The sequence below is a fragment of the Somniosus microcephalus genome, chromosome 31 (assembly GCF_052327205.1).
Source record: "Somniosus microcephalus isolate GS21.2 chromosome 31, FLI_Smic_1.0, whole genome shotgun sequence".
Taxonomy (NCBI): Eukaryota; Metazoa; Chordata; class Chondrichthyes; order Squaliformes; family Somniosidae; genus Somniosus; species Somniosus microcephalus.
In genome coordinates, this window is record NC_141017.1 from 2,121,884 (window position 1) to 2,141,158 (window position 19,275).

A 19,275-nucleotide genomic window follows, 5' to 3' on the forward strand; every position below is an offset into this window, starting at 1 on the left:
AAGGACCACCAGCCAAGAAAACCCCACCTGCCAAAGTCCTCAGAAGGTCCCCAAGGACGCCCCAGCCAAGGAAACCATGGTCACCAGCTCCCCATTTTAAAGGGACAGCCCCCCGAGTGAGGGGGAAGTCCAAGGACAGAGGTCCCCAGCCGGCAACCACAGGCTGCGAGGGACCGACAGTGCAGGACAGTGCGGCCACGCCAGAGGGAGCGGTGTGCCGCAGTCCAAACAGAGATTAGCCTGGCCGCCCGGAGACGAGTGGCGGATGTACATAGTTTAGGTAACGTAAGTTTATATTGTTAAGTTCGGGTGTTTTAGTTTAAGTCTAACCACGGTGACGGGTAGTTTTTAAATAAATAGTATTGTTAAGAATGTGTGTATTGAGTCGAGGTCGCAAGACTCGACTCTGCTTCACCCAAGCCAGAGAATCTCCTCGGGACCTGGTTATATGCTCTTGTGTCTTTTTGCAGAAAGAGGATTTCAGAATGAAGGGGGCGTACTCCTACTCGCCCTGCTGGGGATGAGCGTCGGAAAGTGAGGCAACGTGGAGGACTCTCACATCTATGGGTGCTCGGGAGAAAAGGCTCCAGTGGTGACTGCTGGGAGCAGCGAACAAGGCGCGGAGGAGCCCGCCGTCTGCGCCCATGAGGGAAGATGGCCCGGGTGGTTAGGATCCAACTCCACCCGGTACTCCAGCCAGACCAGGTTCACCTACGGGGAGGCCTCCCTCCCCTGCCCCAGCGTACAGGTTGTGGCCTCACGGGTCGGGGTCGCTGAGGGGAAACGCGTGTGCCTGACTTGCAAAGGACAGATTCCCCTGAGAAGGTGGTGGTGGCTCAGAAAGCTGAGCACGGACATGGGGGATCGTACAGCCGACTGGGTACGGATGGGGAACGACACTCACCGGACAGTCACTGGGACCCAAGAAGGGACTAGCATATGTTGGGATAAGTGGTGGGAGTCGGAACAGGGAATCTATGTCTGTATGCAGGGGTCGAAAAGGGCCTGCCCCACAGGCATATCTATCATCTTCTCCGCATCATGGCAGGATAAGGGGAAGGGGGTGGAATGGGATTCCCACCTACACACCTGCATAGTCCCACCTTACCCAGCCCCAGTCAAAGCCACTGAGCTAGTGGCACGCACCCGGAAGCCCCTGCCCACGACTCAGGCAGCAAGGACACACAGAGAGGGGTGCCCCACCACCACCAAGGGACCAGGGAATGGGCTGGTATTGGTGCCTACGGATCAGGTACTATACCAAGGGGTACACTACGCGGTAGCCTCCGTGATTTTAAACCTCACCGAGGTACACTTACCAGAGTGGTGTCCCAAAGAGACAGAGCAGCTGTACCAAGCCCTGTTAAAGGACATCTTTAAGAAGGTTTATGAGTTCGATTTCGCCAATGTCGACAAAACCGAACTGTACACCACACACCGCGAGTACTTTGGTAATACAGGGAGACAAAGAAGGGGAGTATGGAATGATGTTTTTACTGCGTTTAACACAGGGTCCTCTGTCATCAACAGTCTGGATGACATAGAGCTGCAGACCCAGATAAACGGCTTAAAAACACAGTTAAGGAAGATATTAATGGATGAAAACAAAGTAGTAGGCTCGGAGTTACATAAGGACCAGGTCATGACAGTCCATTTAAAAGAGATTATAGCCGAGCTGGAGAAGCACGCAAAGACTGTAAATGCCCTCATAAGGGAGGACAGAAATGCTTCTGACCAGGCTGCGCAGAATGAGGTGTGCGTGTTATACGGGGCATGGTTGCTGGGCGAGGGCCGCAGTAACCTGGAGGATTTAAAACAGGGTTTAGTCCCCTCCTGGATCAGCAACAAGCACCTCGCAGCCCTCTATCTGTTTGAGAATGCATTAAGCCTGTGCCAACTCTGGCTAGCTTCCGAGGCCTACCCAGTCCCAGTGGATTGTGGGCGGTCCAACCACACCATCATGGGGATAGTTAGAATGCCAGTGACGGGTAGGATGGCCCGACCCGCACCGGTATACAGGGTAGAGAACATTGGAGTCATTCAAGGGGGTGCACACATTCGTTTCACAGCGGTCCCACCTTATGTCATAAAGTGGGAGCACGCTATAACAGGTACTGACTTCTCGGGGTGCCGGAGCCGGGGAGCACACATAATACTGTATCCCCAGCACTTGATTCAAAACCACAGTGCGGATTTAAAGCTGTTGGCGCAAAACCTATAAGTTGCACCATGGAGGCAATGGCACAAAGCCATGTTCCCCCACAGGTAGCATATATAGGAGGTGGGACATATTGTGTCACCACAGGTGCGCCCCACTACCAGCATGGACATAATGTGCTCCATGAGTCCGGCACTTCTCTTCAGTGCAGGGCTCTTTTGCCGGCACTCTGATCGCCGAGGGCCCAGCTGGCCCCGGTTCGTGCTGCGCAAGGCCCCTCCCCTTTAAGAAGGGGAGGAAGGCCTGCAATACCGTGGCACGTAGTGCCGCGATATTCCCTCGCAGCGCCCACAGAGGGAGGCGGGGTGCTTCCAGTAGCGCCCCGCTTTCTTATTGGGGTGCTACCACTCAATTTCTGCCGCGGGAGCACTAATTTTTTTCGGGGGGCTAAAAGTAACACCCCGGCAAAGTTAGCACCCCAGAGGGGGCGTGACTCAATTTTTCCCCCCAGGGGGTGAATGTAAATAAAACTCTGAAGGTGGCAGGAGAAGTTGAGAAGGCTGTTACTGCTACTTTCATATGAGGGGAAAAGCTTCTAATGGGATGTCCAGTTTGGCTCTCCATTCGAGGGCCTCCTGAGATGCCGAGTGGAGGAGTGAGGTGCCTCCTGCAACAGATCTCAGTGAGCAGGTCGATGTGATGTGTTCCACGGTCTGGGACTCATGGCCACAGTCGCACTTCGGGCCTTCCCTCATCTTCACTTGTGGAGCAGGCGGCCGCATCGTCCGTGCCCTGTGCGGATTGAGTTGAGCGCTGTCCACGGTCTGCGAGGAAGGTCGAAGCCGGGGCCTCTGCTTTTTTCCAGTTCTGACGAAGGGTCATCGACCTGAAAAGTTAACTCTGTTTCTCTTCCCACAGATGCTGCCCTGACCGGCTGAGTGTCTCCAGCATTTTCTGGTTTTACCTCTGCTGTTGGGTCAGTGATGAGGTGTTGGTTCTTCAAGTTGCCGTGAGTGACACGATTCTGTCTATTTAGATAGCGGGTCGATACCAGCTGTGTGAATATTGGCTGCTATTTCCCAGAATGGCCGGTGCCTTTAACATACTAAACCATTCCAATGGGCTGTTACAGAGGCACACGGCATCCTGGGCTTCACTAATGGAGGCGGAGAGCCTTGCCCGCAACACCCATATCCTGTGAATAAATAAATCAACAAAATCAGAAATCCTTCCTTTGTGACTTCTTAATGGCTACAAAACAAGACCAGTTTTTGCTTAAATTCACAAAGGACCTGAACATTATAAAACCTGCCGAACAAAGCAAAGGTTCCACTGGGATTCACCCCAGGATCTGCCTGCTTACTAGACAAGTGCTTTTTTAAAATTGTATCATTTATTGAACATTAAGAACATTTACAACATCGTGATCATTCCATTGTATCATACAAATCCATTCCGCCGCTCTGCACTGCCATTCCTCCACCACATATTGGGCCAGTAATTCCATTCCCAACGCGTGAGTATGGACGGTGTACTCACGCGTGTGGCCGGAGGAATTGCCGGATTCCAGCATGCACAGTGCATGCGTGGGAAACCGGCATTTCCTCTCCATCGAACTAAGGGGTTAAGAGGTCCAACACGTGCGCGCAGGACTCTGTGCGCATGCATTGAACTTCCTTCGTTTTGACAGGTTTGCGCGTGTGCAAGGGCCTGGACTTTTTGGAAATGAAAAAAGGAGGCGTAAGGATTGGATTCTTGAAGGTAAGTGGTCTATTATTTAAAATTATTACATTTTTTCCACAGCTTCATTGTTTTTAAGGACTGTACAGTAAGGTAAGTTTATTTTTAGACCCGAATTCGTAAAAAAAAAAAATTTCAAAAATGTTATTAATTGTTTTAAATAGTTTTTAAAAGTTACTTATAGTTTATTTAATTATTGGGATGTTTTTTAAAATTTTAATTAAAGTTAAACTAGTCTTTTGGGCGCCCGTACTTTTCATGAGTTTGACAGTCTTTACTATCAAACTCATGAATGAGTTTCCCCTCCCCTGATTGGCTGCATAGTGCTCACCTGATCCCAGCCGGCACATCGCACTAACTACACCGCTGGATCAGGTAAGCACATCGCGCCGACATCGGAACCGGGCCAGGGACAGGAAATGCGAGCAGGCCCGGGCTTCAGATGTCGGCGCGCAGGGTGAGTGCAGATCGGGGGCTTGCACGCGCGGCAAGCCCCCGACACCAAGTTCTGGCTCATTAACACCAAAACCTGAAGTTTAATTTGTCTCCCGTAACATATATTACAGGAAACTTTGGTTTATCCGGAGGTTGTATGCCCGGAAACCTCGATCTAATGGCAGAAATCAGCAGCCATTTTGTTAGGTTTTTTTTCTTTTTTTTTCTTCTCCTAGCATTTTTTTAAACAGTCAGTCTCTGGAAAGCCTCTCTGAAGCTGTTGCTAAGCTACAGAGGCGCTTCCAAGGTATGGGCCGACTGTTTACAAGCTGTTGCTACGCAACAGTGTTTGTTGTCAGATACGGAGATGAAAACCTCCGTATCCTTCAACATTAGCGCTGGTCTATCCGGAAGTTTTCATAGATCGGCATCACGCCGGTCCCATCGGTGCCGGATATCGCGAAGTTTCCTGTAATCGATACTAGACAAGTGCTTTAACCAACTAAGCCACAGATTGATTAAGTTTTGCCAGCTTCTCTCATTACCATATCTGATAGCTGCTTGCCCCTGACTGTCGGGTATCCGACAGATTTGTCCATGTCTATTTTTCTTGTCTATTTCCCTCTGAGATCTCTGCACTCCTCCAATTCTGGCCTCTTGTGCATCCCCCGATTTTAATCGCACCACCATTGGCGGCCGTGCCTTCAGCTGCCTGGGCCCTCAGCTCTGGAATTTCCACCCTAAACTTCTCCGCCTCTCTACTTCTCTCCCCTCCTTTAAGGTGCCCCTTAAAATCTACCTCTTTGAGCAAGCTTTTGGTCACCTGTCCTAATATCTCCTGATATGGCCCGGTATCAAAGTTCGTCTGATAAAGCTCCTGTGACGCGTGTGGAATGTTTTAGAATGTTAAAGGCGCTATATAAATGCAAGTTGTTGTTGTAAGTTGGTGTCGCGGTGGGTGACGACAAGGTGGATCCTATCATGGTTCTGTGAGGGTGGGGAAGGGGTGAGGGCTGAAGTGCAGAAATGGAATGGACACAGTTGAGGGCCCTGCCAACCACAATGGAGGGGTATCCTTGGATCAGCAATAAGGAAGACATTTCGGAAGCACTGCTGTACAAGGTTGCATTGTCAGAACAGATGCGACGGAGAAACTGGGAGAATGACATCAGTGGTAGGGAAATTATTGGAAAAAATTCTGAGGGACAGAATTAGTCTCCACTTGGAGAGGTAAGGATTAATCAAGAATAGTCAGCATGGCTTTGTCAGGGGGAGATCATGTCTGACCAATTTGATTGAATTTTTCGAGGGGGTGACTAGGTGTGTGGATGAGGGTAGTGCAGTTGATGTAGTCTACATGGACATCAGTAAGGCTTTTGACAAAGTCCCACATGGGAGACTGGTCAAGAAGGTAAGAGCCCATGGGATCCAGGACTATTTGGCACACTGGATCCAAAATTGGCTTAGTGGCAGGAGGCAGAGGGTGATGGTCGAAGGTTGTTTTTGTGACTGGAAGCCTGTGTCCAGTGGTGTACTGCAGGGATCGGTGCTGGGTCCTTTGCTGTTTGTAGTGTACATTAATGAGTTAGATATGAAGGTAAAAGGTATGATCAGTAAGTTTGCAGATGAAACGAAAATTGGTGGAGTGGTAAATAGCGCGGAGGGAAGCCTCAGGCTACAGGATGATATAGACGGGTTTGTTAGATGAGCAGAACAGTGGCAAATGGAAAGTGTGAGGTGATGCATTTTGGGAGGACTAACAAGGCAAGGGAATACACAATGAAAGATAGGACCCTAGGAAGGACAGAGGATCAGAGGGACCTTGGTGTGCATGTACATAGATCCCTGAAGGCAGCAGAACAGGTGGATAAGGTGGTTAAAAAGGCATATGGGATACTTGCCTTCATTAGCCGAGGCATAGAATATAAGAGCAGGGAGGTTATGCTGGAGCTGTACAAAACGCTAGTTAGGCCACAGCTGGAATAGTGTATGCTGTTCTGGTCACCACACTATAGGAAGGATGTGATTGCATTGGAGAGGGTGCAGAAGAGATTCACCAGGGTGTTACCTGGGCTGGAGCGCTTCAGCTATGAAGAGAGGCTGGACAGGCTGGGGTTGTTTTCCTTAGAGCAGAGAAGGCTGAGGGGGGACCTGATTGAGGTGTACAAAATTATGAGGGGCATAGATAGGGTAGGTAGAAAGGAACTTTTACCCTTAGTAGAGGGGTCAAAAGCCAGGGGGCATAGTTTCAAGGTAAGGGGCAGGAGATTTAGAGGGGATTTGAGGAAAAACGTTTTCACGCAGAGGGCGATTGGAATCTGGAACTCACTGCCTGAAAGGGTGGTAGAGGCAGGAACCCTCACAACATTCAAGAAGCATTTGGATGAGCACTTGAAACGCCATAGCATACAAGGCTATGGACCAAATGCTGGAAAATGGGATTAGAATAGACAGGGTTTGATGGCCGGCGTGTACACGATGGGTCAAAGGGCCTCTTTCTGTGCTGTATAACTCTATGACTCTATGAAATAGAGCTCTTACAGGAAGCAAGATGGGAAGAAGTGTAAGCAAGATAATTGTGGGAGTCGGTGGGCTTAAAGGAGACAGTGGTGGCCACCCTATGCCCAGAAATGGAGATAGCAAAGTCGAGGAAGCCAAGGGATGAGTTGTAGATGGACCATGTGAAGGCAAGGGAGGGCTGGAATTTGGAAGCAAAGTTGGTGAAATGTTCCAGTTCGGGGCGAAAGCAAAAAGCAGCACCGACACAGTGCTGAACATACTGGAAAAAGAGGTGAGGGAGGGGACATGAGTTGGACTGGAACATAGAACGTTCCACATAGCCCACTAGGGCCCATACAGGTTCCCATAGCAACACATTGTATTTGGAGGAAGTTGGTAGAGTTAAAGGAAAAGTTGTTCAATTTGAGAACAAGTTCGGCCAGGCAGAGGAGGGTGGTGGTTTATTGGGACTGGTTGGGTGGCTGTTCAAGGAAGAAACAGAGGGTGCGCAGGCCGTCCTGGGGGAGAGGGAGGTGTGGGGGGAATGGACATCCTGGGGGAGAGGGAGGCGTGGGGGGGGGGCGGGACGGGACGTCCTGGGGGAGAGGGAGGTGTGGGGGGAATGGACATCCTGGGGGAGAGGGAGGCGTGGGGGGTGCGGGACGGGACGTCCTGGAGGAGAGGGAGGTGTGTAGAGGGACAGTACATCAATGGTGAAAAGGAGACCGTTAGGGCCAGGAAACTGGAAATGGTTAAAATGGAAGAAGATGTCAGAAGAGCCACGGATGTAGGTCGGAAGTGACAACAGCGCCATGCTTGTCAGCAGGTTTAATGACATTATCAGGGTTGGACCTGAGAGAACGGAGTGCTGCAAGTTCAGGGGGATATAGATCTGAGTGAGTGAGGGGAGCAGAGAAATTGAGATGCTCAATGTCATGCCAACAGTTCCCAATGAAAAGATCAAGAGAGGGTAAGAGGCCAGAGGGAGGGATCCAGGGGAATGAGAATTCTGGGATGTGCAGCGGGAAGACTCCTGGCCAAAGAGGTGGGCATGGAAGCGAACATGATGGAAAAAGAGCTCAGCATTGTGTCGAAGCAGAAATTCATTGATGTGGGGGTGCACGGGAATGAAGCTGAGGTCTTTGCTGAGGATTGATCTTTCGGGGTCAGAGAGGGGAAGGTCAGAGAGGAGAAGGTCAGAGGGGGGAAGGTCAGAGAGGGAAGGTCAGAGAGGGGAAGGTCGGAGAGGGTCAGAGAGGGGAAGGTCGGAGAGGGGAAGGTCAGAGAGGGGAAGGTCAGAGAGGGGAAGGTCAGAGGAGAAGGTCAGAGAGGGGAAGGTCAGAGAGGGGAAGGTCAGAGAGGGGAAGGTCAGGGAGGGGAAGGTCGGAGAGGGGAAGGTTGGAGGGGAAGGTCAGAGAGGGGAAGGTCAGAGAGGGGAAGGTCAGAGAGGGGAAAGTCAGAAAGGAGAAGGTCAGAGAGGGGAAGGTCAGCGAGGGGAAGGTCAGAGAGGAGAAGGTCGAAGAGGGGAAGGTCAGAGAGGGGAAGGTCAGAGAGGAGAAGGTCAGAGAGGAGAAGGTCAGAGAGGGGAAGGTCAGAGAGGGGAAGGTCGGAGAGGAGAAGGTTGGAGAGGAGAAGGTCAGAGAGGAAAAGGTAAGAGAGGAGAAGGTCGGAGGGGAGAAGGTCATAGAGGGGAAGGTCAGAGAGGGGAAGGTCGGAGAGGGGAAGGTCAGAGAGGAAAAGGTCAGAGAGGAAAAGGCCAGAGAGGGGAAGGTCAGAGAGGGGAAGGTCGGAGGGGGGTAAGGTCGGAGAGGGGAAGGTCAGAGAGGGGAAGGTCGGAGGGGAAGGTCGGAGAGGGGATGGTCACAGAGGGGAAGGTCGGAGAGGGGAAGGTCAGAGAGGGGAAGGTCAGAGAGGGGAAGGTCGGAGAGGGGCAGGTCGTAGGGGGGGAAGGTCGGAGAGGGGAAGGTCAGAGGAGGGAAGGTCGGAGAGGGGAAGGTCAGAGAGGGGAAGGTCAGAGAGGGGAAGGTCGGAGGGGGGAAGATCGGAGAGGGGAAGGTCAGAGGGGAAGGTCAGAGAGGAGAAGGTCAGAGGGGGGAAGGTCAGAGAGGGGAAGGTCGGATGGGGAAGGTCAGAGAGGGGAAGGTCAGAGAGGGGAAGGTCAGAGAGGGGAAGGTCGGAGAGGGGAAGGTCGGAGGGGAAGGTCAGAGAGGGGAAGGTCAGAGAGGAAAAGGCCAGAGAGGAGAAGGTCGGAGAGGGGAAGGTCAGAGAGGAGAAGGTCAGAGAGGGGAAGGACGGAGAGGGGAAGGTCAGAGAGGGGCAGGTCGGAGAGGAGAAGGTTGGAGAGGAAAAGGTCAGAGAGGAAAAGGTCAGAGAGGAGAAGGTCAGAGGGGGGCAGGTCAGAGAGGGGAAGGTCAGAGAGGGGAAGGTCGGAGAGGGGAAGGTCGGAGAGGAGAAGGTCAGAGAGAAAAAGGTCAGAGAGGAAAAGGTCAGAGTGTCAGGAATGACCCAGGTTCTGCCTCGCCTCATCACCAGAGGGCACCATGAACTCTTAATTGTTTCCTTCTTTATTCCTAATTGTACTCACCTGTGCATGGTTATATGCCTGCTATTTAAGTGGTGCTTAGTTTATGTTCATTGCTCAGTCTTGAGTTTCACTGCCTTGTGATCCTCTTGCCGGCCTGCTAGCCTGTATCTGTGCTGTTGCCAGGGTCAAGGATGTCACTGAACAGCTGCAGGGCATTCTGAAGGGGGAGGGTGAACAGGCAGAGGTCGTGGCTCACATTGGGACCAACGACATAGGTAGGAAGAGGGATGAGGTCCTGCAACAAGAATTTAGGGAGCTAGGTAGCAGATTAAAGAGCAGGACCTCAAAGGTTGTAATCTCTGGATTACTCCCACTGCCACGTGCTAGTGAGTATAGGAATAGGAGGATAGAGCAGATGAATGCGTGGCTAAAGAGTTGGTGCAGGAGGGAGGGCTTTAGTTTCCTGGATCACTGGGGAAGCTTCTGGGAAAGGTGGGACTTGTACAAGTTGGACGGGTTGAACCTGAACCAGAGCGGGACAAATATCCTTGCGGGGAGGTTTGCTAGCACTGTTTGGGGGGGGTTTAAACTAAAATGGCAGGGGGTTGGGAACCTGAGCAGGGAGACAGAGGAAAGGAAAACAGGGATAAAAACAAAAGATAGGAAGGAGAAAAACAAAAGTGGCAGTCAGAGAAATCAACGGTTTAAATCAAACATGGCCACAGTAAATAATAATTCTAATAGGTCTAAGAGCGTTAAAAAAACAAGCCTGAAGGCTTTGTGTCTTAATGCGAGGAGCATTTGTAATAAGGTGGATGAATTGGCTGCACCAATAGAGGTAAACGAATATGATTTGGTTGGGATTACAGAAACGTGGCTCCAGGATGGCCAAGACTGGGAACTCAACATCCAGGGGTATTCGATATTCAGGAAAGATAGGCAAAAAGGAAAGGGAGGTGGGGGTAGCATTACTGGTTAAAGAAGGGATTAATACAACTGTAATGAAGGATATTAGCTCTGATGATGTGGAATCTGTATGGGTAGAATTGAGAAATACTAAGGGGAAAAAAACATTAGTGGGAGTGGTATATAGACCTCCAAACAGTAAGGCGGAGGTTGGGGATGGCATTAAAAGGGAAATTAAAGAAGCGTGCAATAAGGGCACAGCAGTCATCATGGGTAACTTTAATCTACATATAGATTGGGCCAACCAAATTAGTAACAATACTGTGGAGGAGGAATTCCTGGAGTGTTTACGGGATGGTTTACTGGACCAATATGTCGAGGAACCAACCAGAGATCAGGCCATCTTAGACTGGGTATTATGTAACGAGAAAGGATTAATTAGCAATCTTGTTGTACGAGGCCCCTTGGGTCGGAGCGATCATAATATGATCGAATTCTTCATTAAGATGGAGAATGAAGTAGTTGACTCAGAGACAAGGGTCCTCAATTTAAATAAAGGAAAGTAGGATGGTCTGAGGAGCGAGTTGGGTAGGATTGAGTGGGGAATGGCGCTCAAAGGGTTGACGGTGGATAGGCAATGGCAAACATTCAAAGACCGAATGGATGAGCTACAGAATTTGTTCATCCCAGTTTGGCATAAAAATAAAACAAAAAAGGTGACTCAACCGTGGCTAACAAGGGAAATTAGGGATAGCATAAGATCCAAGGAGAGGACGTATAAATTGGCTAGAAAAAGCAATAATCCTGAGGATTGGGAGCAGTTTAGGAGTCAACAAAGGAGGACAAAGGGATTAATTAAGAAAGGGAAAATAGAATATGAGAGTAAGCTATCAGGGAACATAAAAATTGACTGTAAAAGCTTTTATGGATATGTGAAGAGAAAAAGATTAGTGAAGTCAAGCGTAGGTCCCTTGCAGTCAGAATCAGGGGAATTTATAATGGGAAACAAGGAAATGGCAGACCAACTAAATATATACTTTGCTTCTGTCTTCACAAAGGAGGACACAAATAACCTCCCACAGATGCCGGGGAACATAGGGTCTGATGAAAGAGAGGAACTGAAAGAAATCAGTATTTGTAGGAAAATGGTGTTAGGAAAATTGATGGGACTGAAGGCCGATAAATCCCCAGGGCCTGATGGTCTACATCCCAGGGTACTTAAGGAAGTGGCCCTAGAGATAGTAGATGCATTACTGGTCATCTTCCAGAACTCGATAGACTCTGGAACGGTACCCATGGATTGGAGGGTAGCTAATGTTACCCCACTATTCAAAAAGGGTGGTAGAGAAAAAGCGGGGAATTATAGACTGGTAAGCCTGACACCGGTAGTGGGGGAAATGCTAGAGTCTATTATAAAAGATGTAATAGCAGAGCACTTGGAAAGCAGTGACAGGATCGGACAAAGTCAACATGGATTTACAAAAGGTAAATCGTGCTTGACTAACCTACTGGAATTTTTTGAGGATGTAACTGGTAAAATAGATAAGGGAGAACCAGTGGATGTGGTGTATTTGGACTTTCAGAAGGCTTTCGATAAGGTCCCACACAAGAGATTAGCATGCAAAATTAAGGCACATGGGATTGGGGGCAAGGTATTGACTTGGATAGAGAACTGGTTGGCGGACAGAAAGCAAAGAGTTGGAATAAACGGGTCGTTTTCCGAGTGGCAGGCAGTGACTAGTGGGGTACCGCAAGGATCGGTCCTAGGACCCCAGCTGTTCACAATATATATTAATGATCTGGACGAGGAAAATGGATGTAATATCTCCAAATTTGCAGATGACACAAAGCTGGGTGGGAGGGTAAGCTGCGAGGAGGATGTCGGGAAACTCCAGTACGATTTGGACAGGTTGGGTGATTGGGCAGAAACATGGCAAATGCACTATAATGTGGATAAATGTGAGGTTATCCACTTTGGTGGCAAAAACAGGAAGGCAGATTATTATTTGAATGGCAATAGATTGGGAGAAGGGGAAGTGCAAAGAGACCTGGGTGTCCTTGTGCACCAGTCGCTGAAGGTAAGCATGCAGGTGCAGCAGGCGGTTAAGAAGGCAAATGGTATGTTGGCCTTCGTAGGAAGAGGGTTCGAGTACAGGAACAAGGATGTCTTGCTACAGTTGTACAGGACCTTGGTGAGACCGCACCTTGAGTATTGTGTGCAGTTTTGGTCACCTTACCTGAGGAAGGACGTTCTTGCCATGGAGGGAGTGCAGCGAAGATTCACTAGGTTGATACCTGGGATGGCAGGAATGACGTATGAGGAGAGATTGGGTCGATTGGGCTTATACTCACTGGAGTTTAGAAGATTGAGAGGGGATCTCATCGAAACCTATAAAATTCTGTCAGGTCTGGACAGACTAGATGCAGGAAGGATGTTTCTGATGGCCGGGGAGTCCAGAACCAGGGGTCATAGTCTAAGGATAAGGGGTAAGCCATTTAGGACTGAAATGAGGAGGAATTTCTTCACCCAGAGAGTGGTGAACCTGTGGAATTCTCTGCCACAGAGGGCGGTGGAGGCTAGTTCATTAAATATATTCAAGAAAGAGTTGGATATATTTCTTGAGGCTAAAGGGATCAAGGGATATGGGGAAAAGGCAGGGACAGGGTACTGAATTTGGATGATCAGCCATGATCACATTGAATGGCAGAGCAGGCTCGAAGGGCCGAATGGCCTACTCCTGCTCCTATCTTCTATGTTTCTATGTTGTTATTTTGTTTATTTCAAGTAAAGTCTATCTTTGTTTTTGCAACCTAACCTCTGCCTCAGTTTGCCTTCCTGCAGTTGGGTTCACCAAGTTCCATTCCTCTCAGCAAGACTGAGCCAAACATGGACCCAGCAGGGAAGGACCAATGGCTACGACAAGTCTTTGAACAGCTACAACTGGTCTTGGACGAACTGCGGTGCCTCGCCACGTCATTCTCCCGAAGCCAGAAACAGCTGGAGGCCCTCGTCATTGCTTTCCATCAGAGCCAGAGTCAGGGGACACAAGCTACTCCAGCACCATTACCCGCTCCTCTGGTTTCACCTCCCCCTCTGAAAGAACCCCGATTACCTGCACCCGAGTGCTACGACGGTAACCCAGGAGGATGTCGAGGCTTTCTAACCCAGTGTTCCCTGGCTTTCCAACTGCAGGGTTCATTATTTCCCAGTGACCGTTCCCGAGTAACCTACATCATTTCGCTACTCACCGGCAAAGCACTTACCTGGGCTACGGCCATCTGGGAACAGCAAACTCCGGCATGTTCAAACTACCAACTTTTCTCTGAGGAAATGAGAAGGGTCTTTGATCATCCTGTCAGTGGGAGAGAAGCATCTAACAAACTGCTTCGGCTTCGCCAGGGGGCTCGTAGCATTGCGGACTACGCTATTGAGTTTCGCACTTACAGAGAGCCAATGGAATTCGGAGGTGCTCATCGCCACTTTTCGCCATGGTCTCACGAATGAAATCAAGGACGAACTGGCTTCCAGAGATCCGGTGAGTGATTTGGAGTCTCTCTTTGATATCTCCATTCGAGTGGATAATCGTCTCCGTGAGAGGCAAAGAGAATGCCGCTCCTTTTTCACCCCACTTCCGGAGACAAGAGCCTTCCCTGCTTCGAAGCCACCCGAGAACCTCCGAGCCATCCCGAGTCCATCTTTGTAGTGTATGTGCCATTAAGAGCCCCATATGTGCTGTAATGCCGGTAATGGCCACTCGGGCTATATAAGCCTGTATATTGTGTTATATCCGTTAGTACCCCTCCAGACTTTGCTTAATAAACACCTATGAACCAACTCCTGTCTTCAGTGTCTCTATCAACACACGGACACTACAGTGGCGACGAAGTGGAAACGGACTTACCTGCAATTCGGCAGCACCTCAAGGACATCGATTCCTCGGGCGTCCAGAAGACTCAAGAAAGTGAGAGAAACTGTGGATTCACCAGCTGGCCAAGCTGGTGGCAGGTACTGCGCTAATCCTTCCTGGGCATCAGGCTGGGGCTCCAGCGGCTGGCTCTAAAACTGGGCCAAGCAGCGAAAGCAGAGGCAAGCAGTAACAGACGGGGAGGGAGCACTTGGGAGACGGCTGCGGCTGCAAGCAGGTCGGCGTTCAGACCTACAGAGAGAGTCCGACGGGAAAGAGTCTCCAACTGTAAATAAATAAAAAAGGAACGGAAACCGCGGGAAACAGCGTTGTCATCGGCAGCAGCGGCGGGAAAGCGCGGGAAGCGCCATATCTTTTCTAAGATGTCTAATTTTGGCAATATTGATGCTTTTGATAACGAGATAGAGGATTGGACCACATATGTGTAAAGAGTGGAGATATATTGCACCGCAAATGGAATAGAAGATGAAAAAAAAGCTTCAGTACTTCTAGATCTAATGGGCGCAAAGACATACAAGCTGTTACAAAACTTAATCACTCCAGCCGAACCGATGGACAAGAATTTTAAGGAGATTGTTGATACCCTACACTGCCAATTCGAGGCAGGACTGGCAGATTCTCTGCGAGACCAATTCGTCTGCGGTCTCCTAAGTGTAGGAACACAAAAAAGGCTATTTTCTGAGAAAGATTTAACACTGAACAAGGCTTTCAGTGCAAGAGGAGCTGCAGAGATACAGCAAAGGCCACAGGACTTCGGCACCCATGAAATGACACGGGTTTCGAGAGATGTTATCGCTGTGGCAGATCCACCCATGACCAGAGGGACTGCTGGTTCAAGGACAAAGCATGCAGGCAATGCGGAAAGATGGGACACATTACACGTGTATGCCGATCTGGGAACAACAAATCCACTAACAGGAAAAGAATCAATAAGGAAAAGCACGGAAAGGTACAAATGATGACGGACAGTAGCTCCGAAGACCAGAAGAGCGATAGCAACTCCGGGAACAAGAGACTAAGCTCTCTCAAATTACATAATGTAATTGCCAAAGAAGATTACCAGACCATTTGGGTTACCCTCACAATAGCAGGGCCCCCAATTAAAATGGAGCTAGATACAGGATCAGCTCTGACCGTCATAAATCGACGGGATTACGAGCAGCTATTTCCGCATATACCTTTAAAAGACACATCCATTATCTTGAAAACATATATGGGGCAGAAAGTATACCCCAAAGGAAAAATAAGGGTGCCTGTTGTATACAACGGCAAGGAAATACAGAAGTTGTATTTATACGTTCTACAAGATGGTGGTCCACCGCTGTTGGGACGTGAATGAATCAGGAAAATACGTTTAGACTGGCACTCCATTCAGGCACTGACGGTGACCAGTAAGAAAAAAAATGATGATGACATCATACCTGAACGATTAAAAGACATCTTGGCCAATGCCAAGGAAGTGTTTCAAGAGAAACTAGGAACCTTGAAAGGCATCACCGCCTCAATAAAAGTGGAAGATGCAGCAATTCCCAAGTTTTTTAAGGCAAGACCGGTGCCATACACAATTCGTCCAGCAGTCGAGGCAGATGGAAAAGGCAGGCGTATTATCTAAAATAGATTGGAGCGAGTGGGCAACACCCATCGTCCCAGTCATGAAGAAAGCATTGAAGAATGATAAATCTGAAGAACAGAGAAAAATTTGCATCTGTGGAGACTTCAAGGTGACTGTAAACCCGATCCTTCACACGGTACAGTATCCTCTTCCGAGGATAGAAGATATTTTCGCCTCACTATCCGGAGGGAAACGGTTCACCAAAATTGATTTGGCACAGGCGTATCTACAGATGGAGGTTGAAGAGGCCTCTAAAAAATATCTCACGATAAATACACACAAAGGTCTGTACCAGTACAATCGACTGGTTTTCGGAGTAGCATCCGCTCCAGCTATCTGGCAAAGAGCTATGGAGCAAGTCCTCCAAGGGATTCCGGGGACTCAATGCTACCTAGACGACATCCTTGTAACAGGAGAAAACGACAACGAGCACCTTGCCAATTTAGAGCAGGTGCTCACTAGACTGAGAGAACGGGGCCTACGAGCAAATCGCCCCAAGTGCGAATTTTTCCGAAATCAAATATCATATTGTGGCCACATAATAAATAAGGAAGGGTTGCATAAGTCACCTGAAAAAATTGAAGCAGTCATAAAAGCCCCAGCACCTGAAAATGTTTCACAATTAAGGTCGTTCCTGGGATTAATAAATTACTATCATAAATTTTTACCGAACTTATCAACTCTTCTACACCCTCTTAATGAACTGCTACAAACAGGAGTAATTTGGAAATGGAACGAAGACTGCAAACGTGCCTTCCATAAATGCAAAGACTTAATCACATCCAAAGAAGTTTTGGCTCATTACAACCCATCACTGCCAATCAGACTGGCGTGCGATGCATCCCCTTACGGCATAGGAGCAGTATTATCGCATAAATTCCCTGATGGCTCGGAACGGCCGATAGCTTTTGTGTCACGCTCATTGAACTCAGCTGAGCGTAACTATGCCCAAATCGACAGGGAAGCACTCAGCCTGGTATGGGGAGTGAAGAAATTCAACCATTACCTACACGGACAAAAATTTACCCTGTTGACTGACCATCAACCCCTCATCTCCATATTCAACCCTAAAAAGGGTGTTCCCATTATGACAGCGCAAAGGCTACAGAGGTGGTCTCTTTTTCTAGGGGCACACCAATACAACATAGAATACAAAGGATCGAAACAGCATGGGAATGCTGACAGTTTATCACGCCTACCATTGCCAACAGTAGAAGAGGCACCTACAGTAGACCCAGTGGAGATGTTCCACTCTACCATAGTGGAATGTCTACCAGTAACAAATTCTGCCATTGAAAGGGAAACGAGAAATGACCCGACTCTCTCACGGGTCTACGATTTAACAGTGAAGGGATGGCCAGCACATGGCGAACCACTGTTGCCAGCATTCTTGCAAAGAAGAGAACAGCTGTCAGTGTGCCGAGGAACCTTGATGTGTGGATCCAGAGTGGTGATTCCACCCAAACTCCAGGATAAAGTGCTAAAGGAGCTTCACGAGGGGCATCTGGGTGGAGTGAAAATGAAGAACCTAGCCAGGGCGTTTGTATGGTGGCCAGGTATTGATGGAGACATCGAAGAAATGACCAAGAGCTGCCTAGGATGCCAGAAGGTCCAAAACGCTCCACCACAAGCCCCTCTACATCCATGGGAGTGGCCCTCATCTCCCTGTCAAAGAGTACACATTGACTTTGCTGGTCCATTTATGGACTCAATGTTCTTAATCGCGGTTGATGCACACTCCAAGTGGCCGGAGGTAATAAAGATGTCCTCCACCACCACGGAAAAAACCATCACAGTATTAAGGACCATATTTGCCAGGAATGGGCTGCCGGAACAGATCTGTTCTGATAATGTACCGCAATTTGTGTCCGAAGAATTCAGGAAGTTCTTAAAAAACAATGGGGTTAAGCACTACACATCCGCCCCATACCATCCCGCCACCAATGGATTGGCTGAAAGGTTTGTCCAGACCTTCAAGAAGGCCATAAAGGCCATGGGTAATGAAGACATAAAACTTCAGCACAAGGTGGATAACTTCTTGTTCGCATACAGGAATGCAACACATATGGTTACCAACCAAACTCCCGCCATGATGTTCTTCAATAGAAACCTAAGATGCCGGCTGGATTTGGTCAAGCCCAATATCAGAAGGGACGTGGAGAACCGACAGTTTCAAGGCATGAATGAAAGGCCAACTAGAACCTTCCAGATAGGTCAACAAGTTTTGGCCCGGGACTACTGTACCGAGAAATGGCAGCCTGGAACTATCTGCACACGACTAGGACCACTGATGTATACCGTGGACATCGGAGAAAGCATAATAAGGTGCCATGCTGACCAAATCATAGAGTCATCCGAAAAGGGACAACCTACACCACAAATCTATACGCCAAACAATGAAGTAGAGATACACATATCTACCTCCGATCCGGTGATACTGGAACCCGATGAACCCGACACTGGCATTCAAGCCGAATCAGCCTTGCCAAAAGAACCTACTACACCACCAGAAACTACTACACCACCGAGGCGTTATCCGGACCGAGTCAGGAAGCCTCCAGAGAGACTGACTTATAATTAATTAACTACAGCAATGTATATATTATTTTTCTTATAACATATAATTAATAATTACTTAAAATATGATGTACTAGTTAGCTAAAAGGGGAGGAATTGTAGTGTATGTGCCTTTAAGAGCCCCATATGTGCTGTAATGCCAGTAATGGCCACTCAGGCTATATAAGCCTGTATATTGTGTTATATCCGTTAGTACCCCTCCAGATTTGCTTAATAAACACCTATGAACCAACTCCTGTCTTCAGTGTCTCTATCAACACACGGACACTACAATCTTTGACTGATCCAGAGGAGCCCATGCAGTTGGGAGTAACTCGTCTCTCGCAGCCTGAACGTGATCGCCAAATGAGAGAGGGATCTTGCCTCTATTGTGGGGAACCGGGCCACTTTCGCTCTTCTTGTCCAGAGTTGGTGGGAAAAGCCAGGGCTCGTCCAGGACGGAGGGACCTGAGATGAGCGTAACCGTCCCTCCTGGTCCCACTGTTTCTAGGGTCCTGCTGACATCCTCCCTTTTCTGAGGCAATCAACAACATGATCTTAAGGCCCTGGTGGATTCTGGGTCCGATGGTAACTTCATGGATCTGGGTTTAGCTAAACAGCTCAAGATTCCCCTGACCCATCCAGTTCACCCCCTCACTGTTATCACCCTGGATGGAAGACCCCTGGGCTCCGGAACTATTCACCATCTTACTGCCCCCCCTGTGTTTGGGCGTGGAAGGACAACATTTCGAGACCATCCAATTCTCCCTTATCCACTCTCCCGAGTTTCCATTAGTTCTGGGTTACCCTTGGTTGGCCTGCCATAATCCATGCATGGATTGGGCCGCTGGCCGGCTTACGGAATGAGGCTCCGCCTGCCACACCACCTGTCTTCGCTCCAAGCCTCCCTCCCAGCCCC

General features: G+C 49.0%; 1 protein-coding gene across 1 annotated transcript; it reads left to right on the forward strand.

The window, feature by feature from the left end:
- Positions 1-388: 388 nt before the first annotated feature.
- Positions 389-18,598, forward strand: LOC147097535 (uncharacterized). Its single transcript, XM_085971465.1, has 2 exons — positions 389-3,167; positions 13,090-18,598. Exon 1 carries the CDS (start codon positions 857-859, stop codon positions 2,219-2,221), a length of 1,365 nt encoding a protein of 454 aa, XP_085827591.1. The 5' UTR covers positions 389-856; the 3' UTR covers positions 2,222-3,167; positions 13,090-18,598.
- The last annotated feature ends 677 nt before the right edge of the window (positions 18,599-19,275 follow it).

Coding starts and splice junctions, on each gene's coding strand:
- LOC147097535 (XM_085971465.1), top strand. CDS start 857: ATGGGGGATCGTACAGCCGACTGGGTACGGATGGGGAACGACACTCAC.